Genomic DNA, 22,075 nt, shown 5'->3' with positions numbered 1-22,075 from the left:
TTTCTTCTTAACTACCCCCTTGGTGAATAGTATGGTAAACAATGACGAATCATAGCCTAAAATTTTTAAGAAATTGAATTGTTAATTACTAACTAGAAAATATTGTCGAGAACAGTTAATCCTTTCAAGATCCCAGAACCTGTCAAAAAAAAATAGAATTCACTTCTCCACATAACCGGAGAGTAATTTTGACCCCCTTAACAAAGGTAGTGATAAGTGGTAACAGGCAGATAAGCTGCAATAAGTTCAAAACCAAAATTTAAAATCTCCTTATCAAGATTTTGCTTTGGTTCCACAAGACTGACTCGAGTCTTGACCTCTAATGACAAATTTAGTTCATCTATTTGGCTCTTCAACTAGAAACGCTTAAAACATAAGCTAAAAGATGGCTGTCAAAAATCCACCATTAGCTCTTATACATCTGCATCGTGTATAAAGATCCCTACTCCATGTAAAGCGCTTGAAAATTTCAACTCTAAAGCCTGCACCATGAAATTACAACACCTGATGTTACAGATTTACAAGAATTTAACTTCTATGTGTATCTATACACTTGTGGAGGGATCCCGGGAACTTGGCAATCAAAGTGAATACAGGAATTTAACTTCTACGTGTATCTATACACTCGTGGAGAAGTCCCGCGAACTTGGCAGTCAAAGAGAATGAGACGGGTATCGCAACAGTCTTTGCCACGACTAGACGATTAGTAATCCCGTTGATATGCTGAAAAAGAAGAAAATAAGTTTCATGATAGGCATCTCTCTTCTGGTTAAAAGTTTGGAAACCTTACATAGATAATGGAACAGGTTTCCCAATCCAGGGTACATAGAGGAGAAAATAGGATCATTTCTTCATGCTTAGATAAAAGAATACCTCTAAATGCCAAATAGTTTAGTACAGGACAAGATAGCAAAAATCTACTTATCCTTACTAAACTCTACTTGCCTTACTAAGAGAACAAAAGGTCAAATATGTGCATTTCTCTACTTCAGTCTTCACTATGTCAGACCAACTCTCTCTCTCTCTTCCTAGGTATCTCTTTCTTCTCTGCTCTTTTTTCCTTCACTCTTAGCCCAACTCTACCTCTTCTTGTCTTTGGTACGCCATGGCTGGAAAATAAAATATTAAGATAAATAAGGTGAGGGAACAATCCATATCCGTGGACTAGATTTATAAAGGCATAGCATAGGTCATTATATTGCTATACATCCTGTATATGTATTGTGTACATACAATAGGTTTTCTTGTACACCCTAAAAATTCAATCTTGTACATACAAAAGTTGTTTCGTGTATATGACACAGGGTTTTGTTGTAAATCTGGAAATCCATTTTCAGCTTGTACATGCAGAAGTTGTTTCATATACATCCAGGGCATATCATGCAGATCCAAGAACTACATCATGTGCATCCTTAAACTAAATCTTGTACATTCACAACATATTTCATGTGCATCATAAGTTGAAAGATGCGAGGAAAAGAAAGAATATTATGGTTGTCACGGCTTAAATGGAGGCTTCGGAGTTTCAAGCACAAAGTAGAGGTGGTCGTTGGGTGTGAACTATTTTTAAGGTTGCTTCTTTGGTTTAATAAAAATTAGCTTAATTTAATGTTCACCATCTCACAGTTTCAATTATTGGTATCAATAAGTGAAAATGATACCATCTGACTTTTTAATTTAAGAATCAACAAGGAGGAGCCTTGAATCTAGCCATTGTAGTAGAAAGAGAGAAAATGGGCTGATAGTGAGAGGAGATAGAAATGGCTGACAAATTGAAGGAAAAATGGTAAATAAATAGATGTAAAGGTAAGATTGTAATCTAGCTTACTGTTCAATTCCAAACGGTTCGGTATATAGCCAGACTCTAGATAAAACAACCTCAAATCTTTTGATAAAGCAGTTGGGTAAAATCATCACCTTCCAACTCCTACTTTCCCAATTTTAACTACGCACTAGTCATCACAGCTTTGGCATCAAAGGAAATTATTGATACTGGAATCAGCAAGAGTTGATTTTACACTCTGGTCTTACAGAAAAACAGGGATCGAAAGGGACTATGTTATATGGACCATTCATCTCCCATTTTCCTTATTGAGTATCCCAAGTCTGCAATGTACATTAAACATAAGAACTTTTGCAAGTCTGCTCCACAACCACGTACCAAAATTGGACAGTTGCAACAGACTCCATCTAACCATAGCTCAAGAAGAGGCTACACTAACTGTAACAGATGGAAAGATGATGGAATTTCAGAATCTGCGTTGAAAAAGAGATTGTTTGAGAAAGTGGCACTTCTAAAGGCTTTGGGATAGCCACAGGAGGTTCAAATTTAACTACTCTAATTCCTAACTACATTCTCAATTCACAGCTCCACATTTTGCTGTCCATTCAATCAAGCAGATTATGACACATGAAACAAACTTGTGAAAAACTTGCACTAAATATGAGAATGATACGCTCTTATCTTCCACAAAATGTATTTAGTGATTGAAATATCAATTCATTAGATATATAGGAAAGATAAATTACAGTTAAGAATTACCATTATAGAAGCATCTAATTCAACACAAAAATGCGTACAGAGATAATTTTAAGGGATCAGAAGATCGAGTCGTTAAATATTTAGCAAACAAAAACTAGAGAAAAGAATTACCATTTTCTCCAAGCCCGAAAATTCACATCGAAGTTGATAGCATTTATTTAATAAATTGGCCGCACACCAAATATAGAAGTAGCCCAATCCGGATCCTGCCAGGCAAGCAGTGAAATTAGCATTGTCGATGTATTCCTCATCTTTGTGTACAATGCGCTCAGGTTCTAGTGCCGGGTGGTAAGGATCTTCAAAACTGCTATACAACCCAATTCTCTTCTGTTAATTCAGATTCAACCCCTCAAAGAACCTCATAATTTTCACCCTTCTCATTTATGGTAAAATCGGGTGCGAACCTCAAGAGTTCTACAAACTTCGCGGCATACTCCACGACGGTCAACTGACCTTATTTTTGAAGAGCATAATTCATTCTCTTTCTTCCTCCTCGGAGCCAGAGGGAATAACTTATTTCTTAACTTATCCAAAAATGTTTCCGAAGAAAAGACGGTTTGGTTTGATACTTTCTTGATGGTGTTCCACCACATATCCGCCGGTCCTTCCAGATAGAAAGACACTGGCTTCAACTTTAGATTCTTAGGGCATTTTACTACCTCCAATAGTTTCTCCATATATACTACCCAACTTCAAACTTTACAGAGTCCGTCTTCCCATTGTAAATGTGTGTACCATTCCTTGCAACAACCCAAGGTATATCTAATCGTAAAGATGATGATAAAGGTAAATTTTACAAGAGGTTGGGGGCTCATAATATGCAGGGCTACAATGGGAAGGCGGACTCTGTAAAGTTTGAAGATTGGGTAGCATATATGGAGAAACTACTGGAGGTAGCAAAATCCCCTAAAATATAAAGGTGAAGGCAGCATCATTCTATCTGGAAGGACCAATGGATATGTGGTGGAACAACCAGCAAGAAAGTATCAAACCAAACCGTCTTTTCTAGGGAAACATTTATGCATACGTTAAGAAATAAGTTCTTCCTCTGAGGAGGAAGAAAGAGAATGAAATTATGTTTTTAGAACAAGGCCAATTAACAATCGTGGAGTATGTCACGAAGTTTGTAGAACTCTTGAGGTTTGCACCCGATTTTCCAGTAATGAAAGGGTAAAGTCTATTAGGTTCTTGGGGGGGGGGGGTTGAATCTGAAGTACCAGAAGAAAATTTTAAGGTGCATAGCAGTTTTGAAGATCTTTATGACCAGGCGCTAGAACATGAGTGCATTGAACAGAAAGATGAGGGTTCCAAGAAAAAGAAAAAGAAAAAGAAGAGCGGAGAAAGATTCAAGTAGGGAACAAGAAATTCAAAGCTGATTTAGCTAAAACGTCCATAGCATCGGTTCCAACTAAGACGGTAGAAGGAAGCAAAAAGGAATGGAAGTGCAGGAGATGTAAGAAGGAACATTATGGGAGGAACGGCGAGGGGCCCAATATCTGTTTTAAATGTATGAAAACAGGACATCAAATTAAGGAGTGTCCTGTTCTGAATCAGACCAGAAACTCTCAGAGTAGGCCGGGCCTAGGGGACGTCTTACTCCTTCAAGCGCCAGGAGAACCGAGCTATGGACACAACAGCAAGGGAGGGGCATCCAAGGCACAGGGCAAGTATATGCTTTGAAATCCGAACCATCAGAAGAACCAGAGATTCTGTTACCCTACCTGATAAAACACCTTCCAATGTAAATACATGCTGAGAAAATGTAGCATTAAGATAGCATAAGCGAACCTTAAAGCAGATTTGATCATATATTCGACATGGGAGTTTATGATGTGATTTTAGGGATGGATTGGTTAAATACGAACCGAGCTATAATAGAATGTTATGCTCGGGTTGTGAAGCTCAAGCCTTCCTCAGGGAAGTCTGTAGCCTATAGAGAGACAGGAGTAAGTACACCAAAAGGGAACTTGTGCCAGGTTACTCAACTCAGTGAGACCAAGCTGAAGCTAAAGGACATTCCAATAGTTCGGGAACTTCCCGACGTATTTCAAGAGGATTTGGCAGACTTACCACCCCCCCCCCCAATAGAATTATAGACCTCCATATAGATTTGGTTCTGGGGGCCATTCCGATTTCAAGGGCTCCAACTGAAAAAGCAGTTGGCGAAGCTGTTGCACAAAGGATACATAAGACCTAGTGTCTGACATGTACTCTTTGTCAAGAAGAAAGATGGTTCCATGAGGCTTTGTGTCGACTATCGGGAAATTAATAAGACCACAATACGGAAAAAGTATCCCCTACCCAGGATAGATAACTTGTTTGATCAGTTGAGATGAGCCAGGGTATTTTCAAAGATTGATTTGAGGTTGGGATACCATCAGATGAAAATTGTGGAGGAAGATATTCCTAAAACAGCATTCCGCACCCCGTTATGGACATTATGAGTTCTTATTCATGCCTTTAGAGTTGACTAATGCCCCTGCAGCTTTCATGGATGGAACGGTACTTTAAACCGTACCTAGATCAGTTCGCGGTTATCTTTATAGATGACATATTGACTTCCTCAGAAAGTCGAGAAGACCATAAAGGTCGTCTAAGAAGAGCATTAACGACACTTCGAGAACACAAGTTGAATGCCAAGTTAAGCAAGTGTGACTTTTCGCCGGAAGAGGTAAAGTTTTTGGGTCATGAAGTGTCGAGAGAAGGATCTCAAAGTAGACAGGAGTTCCAAGAAAATACAATGCAGCTACATTTTTTCAGCATTCTGACACATCACTTGCCTAAATCTCTCCCTTCCAAATCCCAATGAGAGAGAATATAAGCCACCAATCTAGTTATTTTATGGAGCCAAAGAAAAGCTGATAATATAGCAAGCGCTAGCGTTCCAGTTTTGGGTTCTAGGAACTAATGATGAAGATTGTCGAGCAATGCAACAAGTAATAGAGTGACAACCCAAATTTTTCTCAGAGAAAGGATTTAGAAAAACTCACCAAGATGACGTATAAGTGCTCATGGAGCGGAATCTGGAGGGTGTTCTATATATTCCCATGTTGGACCCTGAGGGGTTGAAGAAATTCCAAACTTCAGAATCTGTTTCAGCCATTTGACCCTGTTTACAAGTTCTTCCAGATCCAAGATTGCTGATTCAATGCTATCACAGGCTGTGGAATTTAGAGTTATTGTATCATTCAAGTGCATTTTTTTCACAGATCCATGTTTATGATTCTGTTCTTCAGCACAAGTAGCTACTGGAACTTCAGCTGAAACATCTTGATTACATGTACTGGAAACACCATCCGAGCAACTACGCTTCCCAATGACAGGAACCCCTACATCCAACACCGTTTGCTGCATTCCTTTTTCAGAAATATCTTTGCTCTGCTGCAACAGATCCTCGGAGTTCATTGATCTGGGTAGCAATGGCAATGAGCTCACTGAAGTATGAGAAGAGACTGATTGATTGAACTCCAATGATGACCTTGGTGTGACCTTGACATTTTGTTTGTCTTCATCCATCTTATCAACCAACGATTTTACAGGTGGGGCTGCAGACACATGAAAAGAATGGGATCCTCACACAAACAAATAACTAAAAGGAAGAGATATGGACACATATAGCAGGTGTTATCCAAGAACAATAAATAAAATAATTTAAGTGCAAAAGTAGTACTCACTTCAAACCATTATGAAGAATAGTAAATTGGTAGGTTATATATATATAGAGAGAGGCAAGATCACATGAGAATGCTCCTTACATGAAAATGAATCTCAACCACACGATTGAATTAGAGTTACAACACTTGTTCATTAGAGTTATAGTACCCCCTAAAAAATTTTGAGCCCAAACAAAAGGTTTTTTAAAAAAGTTTTTTTTTCTAATATTCTTTTTTTTTTAGTTACATCACTTATTAATAAGAGTTATAGCGCGTAAAATTAATTCTGATTTCTCATGTAAGTATGCATTCTCATATGAACTCACTTCTATATATATATAATAGGGTTGTATTCTAACAAGAACCTTATGGTGAGAACCACTTAAAATGAGCAAAAACGTTATAAAATGAGCAAAACTTCGTAAAATGAGCAAAAAATATAAGATGACAAAGCAAAAAATGAGTAGAAAACAAAAATGAGCAAAACGTATAATAAGCAAAAATGTTGTAAAATGAGCATAAAAACATAAAATGAGCAAAAACGTAGTGAAATGAACAAAATCTTCGTAAAATGAGCAAAAATGAGTTGTTCTCACGATTCTTACCATAAGGGTGGTTCTCACATGAACCACCGCCAGGCGTTGTTAAAGGTCAAATACCTCCAGGTATCACTAAATCAGAGTTACAGACAAGAAACTTTGCGTCTATTTTACAAAATTTATTTCCCTAAATGCAGGGTATAAAATGAAAGAAATCACGTAAGAAAAGATTTCCATTATATTCATCCAAAAAAACCATTTAAGAACTATTACGGATCTTTTCAATAACCCTAGTACATAGATAATAAGACAGTCAATTCACTTTGTCCCAATTGAGTAAGCATCACAGAGCTGTCCCTGATAGCTTGTTGGCGTTTGCATCTACTACATTTTATCTGAAAAAAATCCAATGAAGCTTTGGTCCAGCTGCAAAAGGTAGAGGGGCTGCTTTGTAAAGATGTTGTTTCTTAATATAAACAAAAATATTTTATTTTCCCTTTATTATAGCCTTATAGGTCTCTGGTATCTAAGCAAGGAAACGTACGCGTAAGAGTCATGACATGTTTGGAAAGTTGCAAAACATTCAGCAATTGACTTTAAATTCACTGTCCTTTTACTTTATTTCCCCTCCCTACCTTTCCCACATGTCTCTACTAGTTGCATATGCACACGATGCGTGCGTCAACCATCTTATGTAGTTATATATAAATGGATATGTTTTTTTATCTAAAATTATTTTGATAGTGATGTAAATTATTAAAGTCCTTTTATAGATGTTATTATCTTTTTAAATTAAAGGTGAATGATTTGAACCTATTCAATACCGTCACTGTAAAATTTGGACAATGAGTTAATAATTTTCTTTTCAACGACTTTAGTATAGTTCTTTAACAATTATAACCATATTGTTTGAACTTTGTAAATATGAGATATTATGTCATCACGATATGTTGCTAAATTTTTTTGGTTGAAGATTCTGATTGATTTCATGAATTGATTTTGTCAATCTATTATGTCAAGTTATTAATGGTATTGCATATTCCATTTTTTGACCTGCTAATATGGCAAGTTTCATTGATTCTCATAATTCAATTTTTTATAAAAAGAAAAACATTATTTTAAATTATTAGAGGGTATTTTAGTCACTTCAAAAGAGGACACCACACCTCCTCTCTTGGCTTATATAATAAAGATCAGGGAGTGCTAGGCTCTTATGGCTTACCAGCCTCGTAACATTGACGTTGCTCCAGATTGTAAACAACCAAAGGTGACGTCATCCCTTCCACCATCCTCGGTGCTCTTTCTCACACGCTCTCTTTATTGCCCCCTCATTCGTTCTCCGTCTACAACCAAGAAGAATCTACTTGACAGTGGCACAAGACCCATTATTTCAATCATTTTTTCTAGGACTTAAAGTTTTTTAAGGATATTACGGATTCAAACTTTCAGGTTTGTCTTCAATGAAATCACAATTTTTACTTGTTCAACATATTAAAAGGACCCTTCACTCTACATGAATTCGAACTAGGGTCAAGGTAGCAAAGGTAATTCTAGTTCAACTTTTCAAGATGTCATTTTTCTTAATTTTGATTTAATTAATTCAAATTTAGGGACTTTTTTTTTATGAAGTAGGAATTTAGGTATTTTGAATGAATTGTTCAATTCAAGATTTTATTTGGTGCTTTGTTTCTCATTTTGTGTGTGAATCTAAGCTGCTAGATGATATCTTACTTCAATTAATTTCACTTCCCCAAACGCCCTTTGTCTCATCCTTTCGTCCAATATATGCACAAAGCCAGAAGGTAACAATTGCCATCAGCCAATGAGCCAACCCGGTAAGTGGCAGTATAGGCTCAAGCCACTTAACTGCCAACTCAATACAAGCTAGCAGGGTAGAAAAATATTTTGGTCATAATGCAAAGCTTGAGCAAAAAGAACTCAGACAAGCTCATCATTAGGTTTACAGAGCTTGAGCCAAGTCTAATATTTTTCGGACTCGAGCTGAGCCAAGCTTGTATTCACTGACTGACCCGAGCCTAACCAGGCTTGAGATTTTCTAGGATTGTTATTATCACCCCAAAGCATGCACACAACTGCCTCACTAAACAAACCCAGGAGTCCCACTAGCAACAAGATAGGAGACTTTCTTACATTCTACTTCCACTGTTTCCAAAAACTTGCAATAGCTTGACTTGCACGTTTGTTAACGTAATTATTTATTAGTAAAAATTATAAAAGAAAACATTTTGAAAATATACATTGAGCCAAATCTAATAACATTTTACATAATAAAGCAATACATTAGTCAAAAAATATTGGTCAAAGTAAGCATGTGAATAGTGCAAAAGTCACTTGGAATTATTTGAAGAAGTAAAAGATTTGAAAGCTAAGCAAGCAGCAAAAGGATTAGCAAAATTACCTTGCTTCACAGGCTGAATCAAACGAGCATGAAGATGTCCATTTGGAGTTTCCTGAAGGCATTGTGAATGTAGAAGTTACAATAATGATGAACTTATTAATCAACTAAACATATACTTCCTCCGTTATCTTAGAGTTGCAACATAAGGAGGGTGCAATGTAACAGGGTATCCATGTGATAGATTAGAGATAAAGAGAGATGGAAATGGTGTCCATGTGATGAAAAGGAGAGAGAGAGAGAGAACCAATATCAAAGATGGTATGTCGCAACTATTTGAAAACATCCAAAATAGAGAAGTTTTGCAACGAAAAAAGCGGAGGTAGTATACATTAAGCAACGCAACATAGGTAAACAATTTGAAGAGAAAGTGTAAAAGTTTTTTTATTATTAGAGATTAAGCAACATTGTTTTGTTGTATATTAAGCAATCAGATCTTCACATTGTTGTTGTAGAGCAATTTTCAGCCCTGCCCTATATCTCCTATATGATCCATACTTGTTGCCTTTTATGTGCTACAGCACTTCCCTATATGAGTATTCTCCAAATCTATTAGAATATGCAATTTCTTAAGACCTAATAGGTAATATTGAATTCTCAACACCCAATTTTTATTCAGAGGCAGAACTGCGAAAGGCTGAGGCATCAAGATGTGTTGCCTTGCATGGACTCAAGGATAATTCTCACAACTTGAGTTCATGTGTTGCCTTGCATTGAGAACATTCCTAGCAATCCGAGAAGCTGATGAGAATAACAAAAAGGGCCTTGAAAAAGAAATTTTTACCTCTCACTATGTACTTCCCCTATATGATTGTGATAGTTATAGCTCATTACAGAAAAAGAAACCATTGGATCAATTTTTATCATATTGGAGAAAAACCTCAACCTGTAATTTCAACGAGTGCAAATCAGAAAGCTATCTATGCTCTGGGCCAGAGTTAACTATTCGGTCCGAACAACGATCCAAGAAAGGTGAATTGGTATGTCATATATGCGAATGGTACACTTTTGGGCTAATATAACAAAACTAGGTAGCAAATTGCCTTCTTGTACCCATCCCCGTACCATGAATTAGGTAACACTACTCTGGGCAGGTAAACAAATTAGTCTAGGAGAGACATCACCCAACATTGCTTCCAGTAGTCGAATATTGAGGGCATGCCTTGATATGTAAGTGTCTTGTTCATGCTATTCGGTAAGAGGAAGCAGTTAACTGTTGAGTAACAATGATATCAGCATATCTTTGCGGAAGGAAAAAGAAGCAAAGAATCAAGCAGTCACACACGCCGTTACTGCACTAAAGGTTTAGGAGGGACTGAAACAAACCACTTAACTCCCATTCTCGAGGAGAAAAAGGAGATATGAGGTGTCAAGTTCACAAGTTAGATTATTGTGGAGACAATGGTGATTCTCATAGGCTCATATTTGCTGCTGCAGTGACCACCAATTCGTGGTCTTCAAAATTCTGTGATAAGAGGATTAAGACAGGTTTTCACTTCAATTTTTCCATGCATGAGGAAAGACCATGTTCCACAAGAATGGCCTTGGGCAAGCCGTAACAAGAAACATAGAAACCTAATCTCCTATTAAGATTTGAAGCAAGGGAATTACCACTTACCAGGTTCTTTATAGATTCCCTACCGGTGAATAAGACTGGGAGTAAAATTGTGAGACTACTAACATTGTCAGAGACTCGGGGTGAACCAGCCATACAACATGACAACTCCGATTCAAGGACAAAGACCAACAGGTCTTTTGCCAAGATGCATACAGCATGCACATACTAAACTCCAGCATGTGGTTTATTTTAACAACCTCCACATTCAAGGCAGAGATACCAGCTCTCAAGGAGATTATATATCAATATGTTTCATCTGAAGATGTAGGATTGCGGTAGGAGAAGCTTAGGACAGGCGGATGCCCATCATGTCTCATCAAGTGAGCATGTAAAAAGGACTTTTAAGCATTAGGAAAGTATCAATATGAAATTCAGCAACAAGAACCATCCAGAGGACTACCAAAACAGATAGTGAAAGATATCCAGCAAATTGCCCTAATGTTCAGAACTTCTATTTGCAATGCAATGTTCTAGCAAAAGCCAGAAAGATATGGGCCAGCGTAAGCAAAATTATCTGCTTTGCCAACTTTATAGTTCAAGTTATGCATTTAAATAGCTTGAACAATACCACAACACATAATAACAAAGTAGAAGTGAGAATTTACCGAGGGTACAGGGACTGTCCAACCAAATTCAGGAGACCAATCCAAGGATGGGCGGAGATCCTTGCAGTTGACATTATAGGATGATCCTTCACCTCTGGGTGGCTCTAACAATTTAATCTACATGAGAGAGAAGTTAATTATTAATATTTGACTATTAAAAGGGATTAATATCATGAAACAGTTGCACAATAGCATCACAGAACGAGTATTCAACTTTTACATGTACATATGATTTTTTTAAAACCATGCTTTGTGCATTATCACCTTATACTTTTTACTTCAAATTTTACCACCTTCAGTAAATTGACTCACTAAAAACCACCACCTTAACTCATCCTCCAGTGCATTTTCAGGCCAAGTGGGTTCCATTGGCCAGATCCCCCCCCCCTCTTCCTCCTTCTATCTCCCTGGTTTATCTTTCTCTCTTCCCTAACTGTTCTGTCCCTATTCTTTACGCTGTTCTCACTCGCTCAATTCATCTTCACCAAGCTTTGCAACATCATCAGCAACTTAAAGTTAACAGAGATTCCTTCACTCTCTTTCCTCCACTTCACCCACACAAACTCCCTAATAAGGCGATTCTCTCTCCTCCTTTATCTGAACTTTCGCAACAAGAGGGTGAAATAATATTTCTGTCCAAACACCAATTAAGGATGTCTAGACTCATTGTGAAGGTAAATACAACCAATGGTCAAAAATTTGTGTGAAACAACCAAAATGGAAAAAAGCCACAAATATGCATACATATAGGGTGACTCAGTTGACATTGATGAATGAATGGTGAAAATGAACGTCATTAACAGCAATCAAAGAGCTGACGAACATAACGATGCTGTAATTTATCCCCAATTTAACAATTCAATCAATAAACACCCAATTTTTAACGAAGATTCCTAACCTAGAAAAGTTTAACCATAATTTCCAATTATTTGCAATTTATATTAGGGTCAATTAGGGTTAAGAAGTGTGAACCTAACTTAATTTGATCTGATGAGGAATTTTCAAGTCAATTTGGATTAAGATGAGCTGAAAATTTGGGGTTAGAAATATCGAGGCGAGAGAAGGTGAAAAAAGGGGAAAACAAGAAATCCAGCATGTGGACCCCACTTGGCCGAAAAATTCACAACAGGACAAGTTATGGTGGTGAATATTAGCAAGTCAAGTTACTAAAAGTGGTAAAATTCAAAGAAAAAAGTATAAGGTGATAATGCTGATAACGTGGTAAAAACATGGTAAAAGATGTGGAAAAAAAATTCCAAAAGTACAAGTAACAAAAATATTTGATATAATCTAGAAATTCTGGGAAAATAATATGATATAAAATATTTAAAAGTAACTAAGATAAAATAATAAAATTGCAATACACCTAGTCATAATCATAAAAAGCGTATATGTCTAAAGACTTCCGTACGACTTTTGCAAGAAATTAGAAGTTATGATATATTGTTTTGAACTTTGAAGGTGTAACAGTGTTGCGATAAGTAGTAACATTCCTACCTTCTAAACAGAGGTCATGAAGTCGAGACTTCTAATGACAATAAAAAATTATTATGAGGGGGAGACATGGAAAGATGGTCTGGTAAACACCTTTTGATATACTGAATCTGTACTCAATTAATTGTCTTGTTAGGTTTAAGCACGCATATTTAAAGTATATAGTATTATATTGTAGGTTTTTGGGTAGATAAGAGTAAAAGTAAGAATAAGAAATTACTCCCTTGTGCTTTTATTAGTTTACCTCTCTTTCATTTTAGGCTGTCATCTATTAGTTTATATTATTATCTCCACCACTCCCCATGAGTAGTTACTTTCTAACATAACATTAGCCCAAACAAATCTTCAATGAAATATTGAATAAAATAAAATTTCTTTTCCCTCATAAGACCCACCCAATATTTTCTCCTTAAACTCTATGTCAAATGGAAGGCGTAAACCAATAAAAACCGGAAAGTAATTGAGTATAAGAGAGAGTTAGTAGAGGTCCCCGCCTCATATGAATATGAAGCTAGAATGTAAGAGAAAGAGAGTTAGTGGAGAGCCCCACATCACGTGGGTGGGTAAATTTCTCGTTTAAAGTAAGAGGTCAATTATTTGCAAATTAACCAAAATAGTATAGATGACAATTATTTGAAGACGGAAAGAGTATATATAACTAGTATACAGGACAGATATTTAAGGACGGAGGGAGTATATGTATAGATATAAGCACTTATCTATTTATGTGAATGCAACTGTATCAACATGCAACGGTTTTAGAAACTGGTTACCATCTCCGTCCTGATTAGGTCGAAACATTAATAAGTAAAATTATAATTATCAATGTGAAAATTAAATCCCAGGAAGCAATTGTTTACTTTCAACTGCGATGGAATATCATAGAGACATTGCTAGAAAAGGATTCAGCCTTACATCGTACAGAAACAAAGAAAAATCTAGCACCCATATCTCCAACTGGATGATAACGATTACATACACTACAGACCAAACATATAGGTAACGTACAACACCTACTCCAGCATTACCAAAACCCACGGGGAATTAAAAGAAACTAAGAAGTTCCAATATACGGCTTGTAAACCTGCTTACATGCTCTGATGTACAGTAAAGTTTGCTTAGCAAATATTCAGATGGTATATCCTTTACCTTCCTACTATTCACCATGGGCATGGACAACACCCCATCATTATCATAAAAGTTGCACAGCAACCAAAATAAAATGCATAAATGAAAAATATGCACTAGTGATATTACCTGAACCATGTCATCATCCATAATTTCAGTAATTGTTCCTGACCAGAAACAGCCATCAGAGAACCAGTCAGCCAAATCCCCAACTCTCCAAACATCAGTAACTGCAACTATAACTTCTGAGATCAAGTTTACATCAGGTAATTCCCTTTCACGAAAAAAAGCTGGAAAGTGTGGGCGCAACATCAGCTCCTTTTTTGCCTTGTGGCCGCTGCTGCTCTCTGAGGGGAGGCCATAAAGTGTTATTGTTTCTTCAGCTGCAAATAGAGGTGATTCGCGTTAATTAAGGTGTTTCCACAATATAAACTTAACATATTTAAGTTCATCACAACTGATTTATCTTGTCCTTACACCTACTTAAAGCCAAAAACAGCACTCAACCAAGCTGCAGCACAAGAATTCATATCATAACCAGGAAAAAAGTGCAGATCACTTACATTCCTCTGGGTAGTCATAATATTCTACAACATATGCTACAATTCGGCCTTTCTTTCTGGTAATTTTCTTTATCTGAACAGAAACATAGACATGTGAATTAGAGCAACAAGCAAAACCAATTCCTTCCATATATGAACTAGGCAATTTGAAATTCTCTACCGAGCTAATAAAAGGATGAAAAACTCCACACCGAAAATATAGAAGAAAAAAAGTGGCTAAGGAAAAGGATACATAGGTGCATTCTCTTAAGTCCTGAACTTATCTGAACTAACTTATTAGACCTGATTGGACCTAATTATCCCTCATTTTCCTTATGTTTCACAACACTAGGCTTCATCAACCTTGATTACACCTGATTATCCCTTGAACTTTTTTTTTAAGATGAAAAGAACACACCCATAATCAACAACCATCATGGCACATATGGAACCCGACATGAAGAAAGAACAAACAACCTGGAAGGGAACTCCTTAATTATAGAGCAAGTAGACAACTAGAATAACTCTTCAATCCCGTCTACCACGTGAACCAAAAACTGAAGCAATGCTTTATTTAAAAAGGTAGCAGTACAGCTGTACTTCTTTTAATTTAAAAAGTGGCAGTAGAGATGTACTTTTTTTTATTTAAAAAGTAGCAGTACAGCTGTACTTTTTTTATTTGAAAAGTAGCAGTACACCTCTTTTCTCCTTTCTCTCTCAATTCTCAAACAACTATATACAGTTTAGCGCAAACCATAGCTTTTTTTTCTTTTTTACTTTTCGTTAGTACTAGACCTTTGAACTTCAGACTATATAAATATTTTTTTTTAATATGTAACCACCGTATCCCCGTACCCGAGTCCAAATTTAGGACGGTATCCCCGTATCAAAAAATTTCAAAATTAACGTATCGGACACTTAGATCCGCACCCGTATCCGATACTCATACCTGTGTCCATGTAACATAGACGGCTTGTACAGAAGCAGTAGCAACTAGTATTATAAAGTATTTTACAACTATTTTTGCAAATGAACAGTTCCTTGCTCCTAGGTCTTGCATTCTAGTCGTTTTAGGCATTTTCTGCTTATACACAAGTTTAAGCCTCTACAATGATTCTTGCATGTAGGGTCAGTAGGGATGTCAAAGACCATGGTCACACCTGAATTTGGACCGCACTGGACAGAAATTTGGACCGCACCGGACCAGACCGAAAATTCAAGTCCGGTCCTCGGTCCGCCAAAAATCCCGAGTCTAGGTTCCAAACCGGAAACTCTAAATTTTGTTAGTTCTTTAATAAAATATTTGTTTTCTTAACTTCCTGACTTCCCTTTCCCCATATTTCAAATGCAACATTAATTTCTTTAACTCCCTACCTCCCCTCTCTTTCCTCTAAGGGGTCCAAACAGATCCAAGTAGATTAAAATCGAAATCCATATGCGAAAATGATTTTTATATGCCTAAATTTCTATTTTAACAAAACAGGTCCAAAAAGGTCCAGACCTGGACCAGACCTAATTTTAAATCCGGTGTAGTACCCAGTCCGAAAAATTCAAGAATTCTGGCCCATAAGACAGCCGGTCCGATCCAAGACCTGTGTTACATGTATGTATATTTACAAGTTACACCATGCCTTTCCTTTTCATCACTAAAACTATTATAATTTCCATTGATGCTAAGACAATTGTCAGTTTGTTAATTCATTGTCATATTTCTATCCAAAATAAAGTAGACCATATATTGAGGGCCTTTTTAAATGTTCTCTCAATAGATCAAGGTTGAGGTGCACACATCATATATTCTCAACATCCCTAGATTGATAGTGATTTAAATGTCACGACAAGTTATACTATCTCTCATGATGACTCATCAATTCTCTAAAACATAACCAAAGACACATGATCACAATGGACTTATTTATAACTTACAAGTAATATAGACTGGAATAACTAAGATACTCGCATATTATTAAGAAAAATAGAAAATATGAAAACTCGAAAGAGATCACAAGGCCAAGCCCTTATCTTCAATCAAGTTTCCAACGAATCCCCCCCCACCCCCACCCCTAATCTCTCGAGAGAATTTTTACGACATGAGATTCCGCTCAAGAGAATTTCTTGGGTCATTAAAGTGGGACGCCTCTTTCCTAATATCACCATATGGTAATATGTTAGAGCTCCCAGCAAAAATTTGACTGCTACTAGATTAAATGAAATCAATACCTTACAAATAAATAAAATTTTAGGGATAAACAAACAACCACTATGAAGGAAATAATTAAATGTAACGTAAGAAAAAAAAAACTTTTCTTAAACTAAATTTTTCTGATGTAAATAATGAATTGATTTCTACATTACAAGCTAAGCTATTTATAACCACTTACATACTCTAAACAAAGAATTGCTTAAATTGTTTTACTAAAGAAAACAACTGAACTTGTTTTCCTTTCTTACCATTCTGTCATTATTTCCTCTTTTCTTTCCTACAACTTCTCTTCTCTTTTCACATTAATTCATAATGCTTAAATTAGAGAATTCATTAGTTTGTTAATTATAACAATATATTCTAACAATTCTCCACCTCGTTCATAATTTGAAGAACATTCAAATGGCTTAAATTGTTACCAATTGTTAGAGCTCGCACTGGAAATTTGACTTCTACTAGATAAAATGAAATCGATACCTCACAAATAAATAATATCTTAGGGATAAACAAACAACCACTGTGAAGGAAATAATTAAATGTAATGTAAGAAAAATAAAACGTTTCTTAAACTAAACTAATCTGATGTGAATAATGAATTGATTTCTACATTACAAGCTAAGCTATTTATAACAATTTACATGCTCTAAACATAGAATGGCTTAAATTGTTTTACTAAAGAAAACAACGGAACTTTGTTTTCCTTTCCTACCATTCTGCCATTATTTCCTCTTTTCTTTCGTACAACTTCTCTTCTCTTTTCATATTAATTCATAATGCTTAAATTAGAGAATTCATTCGTCTGTTAATTATAACCATATATTCTTCACAATTAACAAACTAATGAATTCTCTAACTTAAGCATTATGAATTAATGTGAAAAGAGATGAGAAGTTGTAGGAAAGAAAAGAAAAAATAATGGCAGAATGGTAGGGAAGGATAACAAGTTTCGTTGTTTTCTTTAGTAAAACAATTTAAGTCATTCTTTGTTTAGAGCATTTAAGTTGTTATAGATAGCTTAGCTTGTAATGTAGATATCAATTCATTGTTCACATCAGAAAAGTTTAGTTTAAGAAAACTTTTTTTTTTAATTGTGAGAATATATGGTTATAATTAACAAACTAATGAATTCTCTAATTTAAGCATTATGAATTAATGTGAAAAAGAGAAGAGAAGTTGTAGGAAAGAAAAGAGGAAACAATGGCAGAATGGTAGGAAAGGAAAACAAGTTCCGTTGTTTTCTTTAGTAAAACAATTTAAGTCATTCTTTGTTTAGAGCATGTAAATTGTTATAAATAGCTTAGCTTGTAATGTAGAAATTAATTCATTATTCACATCAGATTAGTTTAGTTTAAGAAAAGTTTTTTTTTATCCAAACTTATTTTAGATTTGGCTAACCAAGCATTAAAAGTAATTCTTATAGCAGATTACTTGACTCAATGAATGGATGTTTGGAACCTAACTTAAGGTTCAAATTTTATACTAAAAACACCCCTTGCGATCTATTGTCTTTAAGGGAACAATTAACTATAATTTCCGTACATATGCTAGTTTTTCTTATAAGATAAGAACCTTAAGCTCTCAAATTAAACATGATTAGACCATTTCGTCCATACTAAAATCTCCTCCTATTGCTCGCCCTACTTTCTTCCCTATGACATTGCACTCCACCAGACCACCATGACCAACCACATGTTGGTTATTTCACCCAAGAAAATTTCTAAGATCTATTCAATCGACATAAATTTTAGAACATAGTAATGGAACACGAAAATTCCATATTTTCTTAGCTCCCACTACAAGAAAATCATGAACACATATCTAATTAAGGCAGAAGGTGGACATCTTTAAGCAACCCCTCAATAAAAAAGTAAATGTGATCCTAAGCATACAAAAATATTTTCTGTTTTAAGATAAGAATTGTGTGCTATCAATTCCAACATTAGCACATTTTGCCCTGCTAAGATGGTAAAACCTTCTCTTGATCTCTTCCTACCCATCATAATTTCATCCCTTCGTTATCACACTTACAGCCCCACCCAGCACTTTCACCAAGCTACAATAAGAGTAGAGTAGTCAGATCAATTTTATATTGGATCACACCAAAATCTATTTTTTCTTAGAGTACAACAAATTATGAAATGACATCTAGCTGCACATTCTGCTGGTATTTCTCATCTCTCAATATCATGTATGTAATGCTAGCCAACCATATAACCAACTAAGCAAGCGAGCTCAAGATATCTCAATTCCGGTTTTATCACAATATGTACATCACTAAAAAAAACATCTTGTATCCCAAAACTACCAGCCTCCCATATACCGGCTGCCGCTTTGAACACCACCCTCGTAGACCTTTAAAACCACCAAAAACCCTCTCCTTGCTCTAATATCCCCAAAACGGGACTTACGAACCCTCCTTCTATCCCATGACCACTAGAAAATAGAATGAAATGCCTGTAATAAGACAACAACATGCCACAAAAGAGGGGGTTTCATAAAAGAAGGCGCCTAGCTCCCCCTTTGCCTTCTCCCCTAGGATTGATAGCTTTTGGCCATTGGGAATCTTTCTTATACTAGTGCAAGGTTAGAGTCGAATTTCAAGTAAACAATAGGGCAATCAAATGCCAACTCTACTGCAGCTTTACCACTTCCTGGACCTTACTCTGGTCGAACCAGCAAAAAACTTCCTGGACCTTATGAAGCAATCGTATCCTTAAGCTACACTTTAGGGATTACATACCTTAAGACCGATCTCCTCGGAACACTACCCAGTTGAGTGGTTCTCTGTCCGGGCCCTTTCCACGGCTTTACCCTACCCCACTGACCGTCCAAGTTCATTAAAACGATGCACCACCATTCAAACACTAACCTGAAGGCTCCACATAAGGTGCACTGAAACCATTATCAATGACGAAATAGAATCTTCCGCCATCAGTTAGCCACACAAATCACCTTCCATGTCTTGTGATTCAATCTTTATATCAAATTTGACCACATAAGTCCAAGATTATGGCTGAATGGTCAATTCAGCAAAAATAGATGATGAATTACGAGTTCAATAAATCCAACAACTTTATGGAATTCAAAGCTTCCAAACAAAGTGGATAGAAGGAGGACAAGGTGGAAGTTCAACTTTCAAGAGAGAGAATCAGAGGAAGGTTGAAGAGAAGGTGAAGCCAATAGGTCTTAAAAGTTAGACTGGTTAAGCTTTTTCGTTATTTTTTAAATAATCTCTACCAAATCATGGCACATAGCAGGAATCTTACACCCAAAAAAGAACAAATTGTGAGAAACCGGACTGAGTGTCATTATGGAGTTTGGAGATAGGAGATGAGACGGAAAACATTAACACTTAAAGTAAGCTTCGTCAAGGACTCAAACTATATGTCTCCAATAGCTACCTGACTTATTTGTCTTCAAGCATATCAGTTTACTCTCACAAGTTGCTTCAGCAGATTGTATAAAGTAAAAAGGATAAGCACGAGGAAGGCTTTGTGGTGCGAAAAGATATTAGGCTACAGGCCAAAATCAAATGTGTAAGTTTAAACAAATACCTTACACCGAAACCACGCACCACGGTAACCCTTTTCAAAAGTCCTTGCCTCTGCCAACTGACCAATTTGAAAAGATAAGGAACGATATTTCCGCATCGCTAATCCTCAAAAGCTACCTGCATGACAATACTACAACTTACATAAAGAACCTATACTACCTAATAAAAATCTAACCACCAAAAACAATACATTTCAAAGCCATCAAACCCCAAATTAGATCGATTAAATTGACGAAGATCAACTAAATTTCCCATTCCCTTGTATTATTTTGATCCAGGTGGCTCATTCACCAATTCTTAAATAACTTAAATTAGTGCTAAACAATAAGAATCATCCAATTTTTACTTAATCATCAATTAATTGACCGTTGTAACCAATTCACAACTAAATCAACGGAAATCAATCACCAGTAACCAATTCATCACACAAATCCACCAATTCAATCATTCAATGATCAATTAAACATATTAATTTGAAAATCAATCCATGCTGGCAAGCCCTAGCATTATATTTTCCTTCTCGATTTCAACGACTAACAACCAAAAGAAATCAATCACATAAGATTATAATCTTATAATCAACTAAGGCCTAAAGAAATGATCAAACAAAATAAGACCTAATTAATGTCATCATGCAAAAAGAATGATGAAAAAACTACCTAATTAGATGCGAGTCCAGTGGCGGACTGGCGGGGCGCCGGAGCTGTGCGACGCCGACGTGTGAGTGAGAAGCCTGGTGGTGCAGCTGCAGCTTGCAAACGGTGGTGACCAATGGAAGATCTGAATTCTGAACAACGGAAGAAGCAGAACTGCAGGAGGAGAGTGATTTACAGTGTGAAAAATGACATGTGTCTCATTTTCTTTTCCCAAATAGGCGAATAATACAACTGTTTTCCTTTTCCAGGCTTCCAACTACGAGAATGTGTTGGGGACGAATTTAAGACCTCGTTTGGTTCACATGAGAAGTAATTTTTCTTGGGAATTTACATTTTCCTTGTTAATTTTTTAGGAATTAGACAAAATTGTTTGGTTGACATCATAGGATATTGCATTTCCTAAGAAATTATTCACCAAGGGGCAAGGGGGGCTTGGTGAGTGATTTCCCATGTTTCACGAGAAATTTTATTTCCCTTGGAATTTGTATTTCCTGTGTTTCTCTCATTTTCCTCCAACCAAACACAACACCCATAATGTATTTCTTAGGAATTTGTATTTCCAAGGGAAATAGCTTCCAACCAAACAACACCTAATAGTTACTGGCTCCAAGTCCAACTTAGCATTTGAATGTTTTTTTTTTAGCAAAGGTTACACAACAAGAACTAGGCATAGAAAAAGAGACCCTTCCTATCTCGTGTTGCTAGAGTATGGGGCTTGCCGCTTGTGAATTACGGACCTATGCACTTTAGTAATAGCACAAAAGGAAAGTAGGCTGGCAAAGTTAAGAATATTCTTCATTAATGAACTATTACGAGCATTCGCCTGGTTTAGATGACACAACATAGAAACAGTTACCTTGAAGTCCGTCCTGATAATGACTGAAGATGAAATGCATCGAGCCTGTTGGAGACCCACCCAAATAGCTAAAAGTTCAGCATGTGTAGCATCAGCCGCAAAAACACGCTTAACCCCTTTCATCCCGGACCCGAAGGATAACAAGACCATCCTACGGTAGCTATAGGGACTTGGTTTTGCAATCGATCCTTCCAAGCACCATCAACTTGTACTACAAGGGTGTTGTTGGACAGGGAGCCTACTAACCATTGAGTAGGTTGGCACTCGATA

At 36.4% G+C, this 22,075-nt stretch overlaps 1 protein-coding gene across 9 annotated transcripts; it reads right to left on the bottom strand.

The window, feature by feature from the left end:
* Positions 1-243: 243 nt before the first annotated feature.
* On the bottom strand, positions 244-21,191 carry LOC104888760 (hypothetical protein). Of its 9 annotated transcripts, none has more exons than XR_007272485.1 (10): positions 20,953-21,191; positions 20,295-20,423; positions 14,559-14,631; positions 14,125-14,378; positions 11,374-11,490; positions 9,154-9,205; positions 5,533-6,087; positions 2,654-2,748; positions 874-1,109; positions 244-723 (listed from the first exon to the last, which is right to left on the bottom strand). XR_007272485.1 is itself a non-coding variant. In XM_010673821.4 (8 exons), the coding sequence occupies exons 2-7, from the start codon at positions 20,388-20,390 to the stop codon at positions 5,552-5,554; spliced, it is 1,128 nt and encodes a 375-aa protein (XP_010672123.1). In that variant the 5' UTR covers positions 20,391-20,410; positions 20,953-21,191; the 3' UTR covers positions 244-723; positions 5,533-5,551. The 9 variants fall into 9 exon arrangements, 2 of the variants coding, with proteins under 2 accessions (XP_010672123.1, XP_048497054.1); XR_007272484.2 differs by having other exon boundaries at positions 2,654-4,263; positions 20,295-20,410; XR_007272483.2 differs by having other exon boundaries at positions 20,295-20,410; positions 20,953-21,190.
* Between the last annotated feature and the right edge of the window lie 884 nt (positions 21,192-22,075).

The sequence above is a fragment of the Beta vulgaris genome, chromosome 3, assembly GCF_026745355.1.
Source record: "Beta vulgaris subsp. vulgaris cultivar EL10 chromosome 3, EL10.2, whole genome shotgun sequence".
Lineage (NCBI taxonomy): Eukaryota > Viridiplantae > Streptophyta > Magnoliopsida > Caryophyllales > Amaranthaceae > Beta > Beta vulgaris.
The sequence above is the reverse complement of the archived record's forward strand: the minus strand, read 5'-3'. Positions and strand labels throughout refer to the sequence as shown.

What these genes read in the sequence shown, in the direction of transcription:
- LOC104888760 (XM_010673821.4), bottom strand. Translation starts at nt 20,390, where the DNA reads ATGCGGAAATATCGTTCCTTATCTTTTCAAATTGGTCAGTTGGCAGAG. An exon ending in GTGCGTGGTTTCGGTGTAAG is followed by an intron (nt 14,632 to 20,294) that starts GTATTTGTTTAA and finishes GTTTCTGTTCAG; the next exon opens with ATAAAGAAAATTACCAGAAA. An exon ending in TTATGACTACCCAGAGGAAT is followed by an intron (nt 14,379 to 14,558) that starts GTAAGTGATCTG and finishes CTCTATTTGCAG; the next exon opens with CTGAAGAAACAATAACACTT.